Raw genomic sequence first — 8,782 nt, forward strand, 5'->3', positions numbered from 1 at the left:
AACCGAGATTCGCATTTTCGATTTCCGTAAAATAAGAAAAGCCAGGGACCCTGGTTTTCCTTTAGGTCACGAATTCTCTGCGAGAGCCAACGACAAATGACCAAATAAATGCAGAAAATAAGAAAAGATAACAAAAAAAGAATTATAATAAAAGTATATCTTATTTTGAATCCGCGTAAGAGCGCAACGAAGTCACAACTGATTGTTAAAGATTTGCCTGCAAGAGATGTCAGCAAGTTTTGTAATTCTAACTACCTAAAACCTTAAACCTAGTTGAGTCGCAGCTCAATAACGAAAGACGAAAAAATATGAAAAATGTTTTGATTGATTTCGGAATGAACTTTATGAAATGCTGCCTACGTACCCCTTTCGAGGATCAAGCCGAACATAGTTCGATTTAAAGAGTAGAACAAGAGATTAAACTGCATGTACGAGTTCGTCTAATAATCGAGTGCCAGTCATAGAAACATAACATGTTGAGAATAATTCTTAAAGTTACTAAGTGCAGAGAGTTCTAAGAGTTTAAAAGAATTCTCTCTTTGCTCTTTGCTCTTCGCCTTAGCTTCCTTAGTATATGCCTTCCAGGTCGGTCACCCTTTCCCTTTCTGCCGTCTGGTCGAGTTTATCCTCTCGGGAAATACTCCATTTTTCAGGATCTTCTTGATTATCCTTTGAAACTTGACATTTATCTACGAACTTGACATTTATCTTCTCCTGCGAGTAATAGATAGGCCGTCATAATATCCTTGGGCTCCATTTCATTTAAAATCATAAGCGGGCTTTTACGCGCATTTTAGACCTTTTCAGGCCGTTTCTTGACTTAAACGTTTTTACGATTTTCCCTTCTAAAATAATTAAATTAACTCAAATAGTCGAGGCAGTCTTAGGATTTAAGCTAACCTTTGTCGTTTTATACAATCAATTTGAACTTACACGCGAAGACACGTCTTTGCGGTTTTTATCGTAAAGTTCCAACGGTAACTCCAATCGAGACGAAACCAGACACAGTTTGATCGAGACCCGAAAGTGGAAGTTCCAGAGACGAGAATGCATGGCGAGGGACTGATCCAACTCACCATTGGGCGATTTCGACATGGTTCATCCAACTCGCTAATGGCGAGTTGGATTGGTTGATCCAACTCGCCATTGGGGGAGTTGGATGAGGTGTGTCCAACTCGCCCAATGGCGAGTTGGATCTGGTGCGTCCAATTCGCGCAATGGTGAGTTGGATGTGGTGCGTCCAATCTTTTTCGATGGCTGGTCGGATGACACTGGTTTGATCCTTTCGATGTTCGGGAATTGTCTGTTTGAGGATCTTGTCGTTTAATACTCTTTAAAAACGATGTTTTAGTTTTCCGTATTTTTATTTTCTTTTGATGAGTTACTCGGGAGCTTTCTGATTTCGTCGTAACCGATTTTGACCCCAACAGTTAGCCCTCCAGCTTGCTAGAATTAGGCAGAATTAATGGTTGGAAAGGCCCGTTAGCAAAACCATTTTTAGCATGCGATAAGATTGGGGCTGCGCCTTGTGAAAGCTGCTTACATACCCTCGTTGAAGGGATCAAGCATTTAGTTGTTCGTTTTTGAGTTAAGATTCTTATGACATGTTTTCCAGTGAGACCTTTACGGTCTAGTTATATATCGTGTTGAGATTTTCGAGCATGGTGCTGCCGATGGCATTTTGTATTGGACCTTTGTCGGCCCCGAGACAAGCCTTGCTGGCTGTTTTCTTTAGCCAAGTGTGGCCGTATTTATAATGTTGGGACTGGCCTCGTGTGGCTTCGAATCCCTGCCGCTTTGCAGCTTTTTAATGACTTGCGTTTCGCGTTTTTAGAGCATCATTGTATTCATGCGAATGTAGAGGGAAGAGTATGAGTTTTCATCTCATATCTAACTCTTTGTAGATCGTTATATTCGTTGTTCGTCTTATATGATATTGTTCGAAAATTTTGCTTTTTTGGAATATCATGAATGTTGGAACACAAACGAAGATACATATTTTGGGATTTTGTATCATTTTGATGCCATTCCTAGAGATGTTAGAGACCAGTGTGCTGGGTTTAGGGAAACACCAATGTTTACTTCCGGTTTTAGGGTGTGCGATGACTAATTCGGCTTACATATCCAGTTGCGGTTTTAATCTGATTCCGTATCGATTTAAAGTCCGTGATAAGTTCTCGGCTTATACGACTTGTATGGTAGGAATAAAGCATCTCTCCAAAGACAATTTCTAAGTCGTCTGTAAGTTCTGACCAAAATTTCGGTTTTCTTTTATAGCGCTGTTATTCTTGTGTCGGATGTATGAGAGCTATCTCTATGAGATGGCTAAGTCTGTTTCAGGACGTTAAGAGTATGTTATGATCAGCAACAAACATAGTGGTAGATACTACTTTTTTGAATATTCACGAAGGATAAGTGTTTGAGAGGGTGTTAGTGCGTATGACTGTTTGGTCTTCCAAGAAGATGTTTTAATCGAGGAAGGTAACTTTGTCGATTAACGGTTCTTCAGCCGTCTGCGACGACTCGCAGTGCTTAAGATTGATTTTTCTTTTGTATGTCATGTTTCGTGCTTCAAATGTTCGAGGGCTTAAAGATGTTTCTTGGTGTTGCAAGGGTTTATTCTTAACCCTGCGTTAGAGAAACATTCTAGTAGGTCTGCTGATGTTCGCAGCCAAAATTGTTGTTTCTGTTTGGATGTTTGATATATCATGGATTTTACCCACTTTTAGCAATGGTATATAAGTTTTTAGATACTATTTATTATGTATTAGAGTCTATTTAGAGTATTTACAGGTTCATGTACGTTTTGGAGGAAAGTGGTGATTTTGGTGTTTTTTGGAGTCTTTCGAAATGCAAAACTGCACAGACGGGTCAGATGTTTTGCTATGGATAGAGACCTTACCACCGTTAGATCTTTCTCATATTTTTACAAAAGATATATATGTGAGTTATCTTTTCAATGCCACCGGTTTGAGGTCAATCAGCATCCTGTAGCAGAGGTTATGCATGTTTTACTGAAGAGTGGTCAGTCTGCCTCGCGAGAAGAATGTATGTCGATCGATTCAGCACACTGCACATCGATCGACATGGATGTCAATCGATTCAGCACACTGCACATCGATCAACATGGATGTCAGAATGTGGGCCGAGTATATTTTATGACCGACTGAAGCCCATGAGCCACCACAAAGTTACCAAAATACTCTTGGACGACCAGAAACCCTATTTATGTGTTTTCTAAGCCATTGTTGACGGCGACGCTCTTTACGCTTTCTATTATTCCATTCTATTGCTTTCTATTAGGTTTTGGAGAGAAGATAAATTCTCCTTCATAGATTGATTGGAACTCCATTGGTTTTACCATTGATTTATATTCTATTGTATTATTTAGACCATGATTTGTGTTATTGCTTTCATGTCTGAGTAATTCTCTTGTTAGGTTTAAAGATTTCATAAGCTTAATGTCAAAATGATAATCAATTAGGATTTCTAGAATATCTATAGATCTTTGCAGTAGGGTGATTTGTAATACTAGGATCTATAGTATTTAGAAAAGAACTACCGTGTGACTAATTGCTTGAACCTAGAATCATATGATAATTGGGAGGCATGGAAGTGTAATCGATTAACGGAACCCGAATCCTGCTGTATTAGATACCTAGACGCATACGAGAGCTGGTCTAAGGGTATAGTTGAACATAATCGATTAAGGTCGTTAATGCCTGTCTGACGAAGTATCGATCGACGTTCATGCCATAGCATTGATCGACGCTCACTCTTTGTTCGCGTGCGAGAGTCGAAACAAAGACTTAGGCATCTGATTAGTAATTGCATGTGAGAGATGTATTACTTGCTTATTAAAATCGAATTTTAGAATTGAATCTATAAGCCTTTAACATCCTTGAATTGTAGTTTTGAATCTCTTGATTGATAAATCCCTAGGTCTAGCTATTTCTCCTTATTGTTTACAACCTCAATTAATCGAACAATTGATTTGTTCACCTTGCTTTCATTTATATACTGTTTTAATACTAATTGTCTAGCTTAATAATTATATCTATAGTTTAGTGTTTACCCTAGCTCCCTGTGGATTCGATCCCTAAGTGCTACAACTCGACCTCTTATTTGAGAGAGTATAAATCACTCCTTAGTGTAATTTGAGTGATATCAAATTTGGCGCCGTTGCCAGGGAGTAAGAATTTATCATTAGACTTGATTAATAGGTTTAGTCTACGTTTTATTTACTGTTTTAAGCTACTTACAAATTTCTTTTCTTGTTTTTCAGGTACATGCCAATCGGTACCAGAAGCAGCAAGGAGGTATTGCTTTTCTTCTCAGACCTAGCACGTATGGAACACTCGATCCGCAGAGAGAAACGTTCTACATCGATCGACGCCACTACTAGTGCATCGATAGATTCTGATCATCAACCGTCTACTGAGTTTCAGCAACCGTCGACCGACACTCGCTCAACCACATCGACTGAAACCTCTCAGTACCCGTCGACCGACATCGTCCACCCGACATCGACCGATACCGCACATCGCGAATCGATCGATACTGAGCTGTGAGACATGGTTGCACCTTTGATTCTCATGCAAATCGATAATGGAGACCTGCATGACCCTGAAGGTCATCTGTGTAGTGCAGCAGGTAAGAAGATAGATGGACAGGGGGCTGCAATCCTTGATCCATCTTCTGCTATTGAGGTTGCTAATGTTCTTCGACAAAGAACAATAGCAGAATTGATCTAGCCTAGTCAATTGTATACCCATAGGCGTGCAATTCAACCTCCAAAAATCTAGGGATTTGAAATACGACCCGCCTACTTCTCTCATATGGGTCAGCACCCCTATTGTGGTCTTCCTCATGAAAATCCCATCACTACAAGAAAACACGCTGAATTCCGACGGAGGTTCCGACGGACCAAAATGTCGTCGGACAAATTTGACGATTTTCCGACCAATTTCCGACGAAAGCCAAAAATATGAGGTCGTCGGAATTCCGTCGGTATATTCCGACGGAATTCTGACAAACCAGGGTTCGTCGGTATATACCGACGACTATCCGACGATATTCCGATCAACAAATATATCCGTTGCGGTCGTCGGTATTCCGTCGGAATATACCGACGGAATTCTGACGAACTGTTGTTCGTCGGTATATACCGACGACTATCCGACGATATTTCGATCAACAAATATAACCGTTGCGGTCGTCGGTATTCCGTCAGAAAATACCGACGAATTTCTGACGGACTATGTGACCGTTGCCGACAAATCCATATGACCGTTTTATAGCCGTTTGAAATTTGTAAATACCGACGGAATTCCGACGCACTACTTTATGTCTGTCGGAATTCCGTCAGAAAGTCGTCGGAAAGCCGTAACCAATTTTCTATAAATTCAACCCCTCCTCATTTCAACTCTTCACTCCTCATTCTCTCTTCATTCTCTTTGATCATAACAATTCCGTAAAAATCATGTCTCCAGGAGGTTATTATCGTTCATGGATGGATAAACCTCATTTGGATCCCAACACCAAATTGCTTACGGAAGAATACGTTCAAGGGATTAAAGAATTCATGAGGCTTGTTCAACAACAACCGGATGCCAAAAATGGTATGTTAAGATGTCCCTGCTCTAGTTGCAATAATAATAAAGTTATAGAAGAATTTAATGTTTGGACTCATTTGTATATGAAAGGGTTTTCACGTAATTATAAAGTTTGGTATCTTCGGGAAACTGGTTATGAATATGGTAGTACTAGCGAACCTCAGCCTGTTAGTGAATTTCAGCCGGATATTAGGTTAGAAGAATCTAGAACGGATATAGATTATGGTGTAGGTACTGAGCAGATGGTACATGATCATTATAGAGGGGAAGAACCAAATCCCGAATCTATGAGATTTTTTGACATGTTGGATGCAGGAAAACAACCTTTGTATCAAAATTGTAGAGATGGTCATTCAGCCTTATCATCTGCAACTAGATTAATGGGTATTAAGACAGACTATAATTTGGCTGAAGAATGTATGGATGCGATTACTGATTTTGTCAAAGGCATTCTACCTGAGGATAATGTTGCACCGGGTTCATACTACGAAGTTCAGAAACTGGTTGCCGGTCTTCAACTACCGTACGAAGTGATAGATGTATGTATTGACAACTGCATGATCTACTGGAGAGCGGATGAGACACAGAATGAATGCAAATTTTGTGGGAAACCTCGTTTCCAGGAGACGAGGGGAAGAGTTCCGATCCCGTTCAAAAGAATGTGGTATTTGCCATTGACGGAAAGATTGAAGAGGTTGTATCAGTGTGAGCGCACAGCAAAAGCAATGAGATGGCATGCAGAGCATTCCACAAATGGTGAGATTAGACATCCTTCAGATGCGAAGGCTTGGAAACATTTCCAGTCAATATATCCAGAATTTGCAGAAGAGAGAAGAAATGTTTATCTTGGATTATCTACTGATGGTTTCAGCCCATTTGGAAAGCATGGAAGACAGTATTCTCTTTGGCCAGTTATTGTGACACCGTACAACCTACCGCCGAGCTTGTGCATGCGACGAGAGTTTTTGTTCCTCTCAATTCTCGTCCCCGGGCCAGAGCATCCTAAAAGATCACTAGATGTGCTTCTTCAACCACTGATATATGAGTTGCAACAACTATGGGCGCATGGTTCTGAGACATACGATGTTTCGTGCAAAGAAAACTTTCATATGCGGGCAGTACTTATGTGGACAATAAGTGACTTTCCAGCATATGGTATGTTATCTGGATGGACAACACATGGGAGACTATCATGTCCATATTGTCAAGATGACACAGCTGCTTTCCAACTAAAGAACGGAAGGAAAACGTGTTGGTTTGACTGTCACAGGCGATTTCTACCACCTGATCATCCATACCGCAGGAGTAGGAATGCATTTACGAAGAACAAGCAGGTGTTTGATGGTCCACCTGTGGAAGTTAGTGGGGAAGATTTGTTGAAGCAGTTTAGGTATTTTGATGCAGAAAGGACGCCAGATGTAGGTGGACATGAAAACATTCGAGTCAGTGCGGTTGGAGAGCTACATAACTGGCACAAAAAGAGTATTTTCTGGGATCTGCCATATTGGGAAAGTCATCTATTGCGGCATAATTTAGATGTCATGCATATTGAGAAGAACTTCTTCGACAATCTGATGAACACAGTCCTTAACATCCAAGGTAAAACGAAGGATAACTTGAAGTCAAGGTTGGATTTAGTCGATATCTGTGATCGTCCTGAACTTCATGTGGATGAGAATGGTACGGCCCCTTTTCCCATTTATCGTCTGGATGGTGCTAGAAAAGAAGAGTTCTTTGATTGGATTACAGATAAAGTGAAATTTCCTGACGGATATGCATCAAATTTGGGGAATTGCGTTGATAGAAGCGAAAGAAAGTTTACTGGCTTGAAGAGTCATGATTGTCATGTAATTATGCAGCGCCTCCTTCCGTTTGCTTTTTCAGCATTATTGCCACGTAATGTTCATGAAGCAATTGCAGGTATCTTATATTTTTACAATTTAATTTATTTTTATATTTAACAATTATGCTTATATAAACTAATACTTATGAAAATTATGTCTTTTATCTATGTAGGGATAAGTGTTTTCTTCCGCGATTTATGCAGCAGAGTAGTGACTGAAGAGGGTATTAATAATTTGAAGACAAACGCACCAGTCAGCATGTGCAACCTCGAGAAGATATTTCCTCCATCATTCTTTGATGTTATGGAACATCTTGTTATTCATCTCGCAAGAGAATTGGAACTTGGTGGTCCTGTGCAGTACAGATGGATGTATATTTTTGAGCGTTATATGCATCATCTGAAGAAGATGGTCAAAAATTTAAGCCGGGTGGAAGGATCTATAGTGGCACAGGTGATCAATGAAGAAACTGCAATCTTTGCTGAAAATTATTTTCCACCAGAAGTGCATACAAAACATCGAAGACCTTCTCGGCACAATGACAGAGGAGAGAGCAACATATCATGTTACTGTCCCAAGCATGTTCAAGGAAATAGGACGACTTAGTGGAACATTCACGAAGCGGAGACTTACGGACACTGAGCACGCTCATTTGCAAACATATTTGCTCACCAACTGTGAAGATGTTCTACAATATGAGAGGTAAAAATATTTATTCATTTACATTGTTTTTTTTTAATATTCAATAAATTTATTTCATATTGATATAATATTTTTGTATATAGTGTATATATGGCGGAGTTGCGTATGACTCACAGGCATGCAACAGAACATGAGCTTCAACAACTTAGAGATAATGGATTTGCTGCGTGGCTTCGTAGTTATGTGAGTCATATAAACAAATGAGTAGTTTAATTTTAATATAAACAAATTAACTTTTCACTCATATATGTTTTTAATTTATAGGTGAATGATGGTTTGGCCAGAGGTTTTGTGTTCGATGATTGGATACGCGAATTTGTGCAGGGACCAAACTATGTGGTCAAATCATATCCAAAATTCTGTACGCGAGGATATGCATTCACAAAGAAAGGTCATTCTAAGACAACATATGATGCTGGTGTTTCATCTTCTTCCGGTGACGATGTCTACTACGGCAACATAAAATAAATATTAGAAATCCAATTTCCTGGAATGGTTGGATTGCGTTGTGTAGTATTCTATTGTGATTGGTATGACACCACCCCAGATAGAGGAGTGAAGATTGATGCGTTTGGTGTTATATCGGTTCATTCGCGGCGGAAACTTCAATATCATGATCCC

General features: G+C 39.7%; 1 protein-coding gene across 1 annotated transcript; it reads left to right on the forward strand.

Annotated features, from left to right (window-relative positions):
- Nucleotides 1-4,574: 4,574 nt before the first annotated feature.
- LOC130501046 (uncharacterized) lies at nucleotides 4,575-8,065 on the forward strand. The gene is made up of 6 exons (XM_056995940.1): nucleotides 4,575-4,653; nucleotides 5,493-5,621; nucleotides 5,706-5,846; nucleotides 5,931-6,279; nucleotides 6,487-7,535; nucleotides 7,632-8,065. Exons 1-6 carry the CDS (start codon nucleotides 4,575-4,577, stop codon nucleotides 8,063-8,065), a joined length of 2,181 nt encoding a protein of 726 aa, XP_056851920.1.
- The last annotated feature ends 717 nt before the right edge of the window (nucleotides 8,066-8,782 follow it).

The sequence above is a fragment of the Raphanus sativus genome, unplaced genomic scaffold (assembly GCF_000801105.2).
Source record: "Raphanus sativus cultivar WK10039 unplaced genomic scaffold, ASM80110v3 Scaffold0085, whole genome shotgun sequence".
NCBI lineage: Eukaryota > Viridiplantae > Streptophyta > Magnoliopsida > Brassicales > Brassicaceae > Raphanus > Raphanus sativus.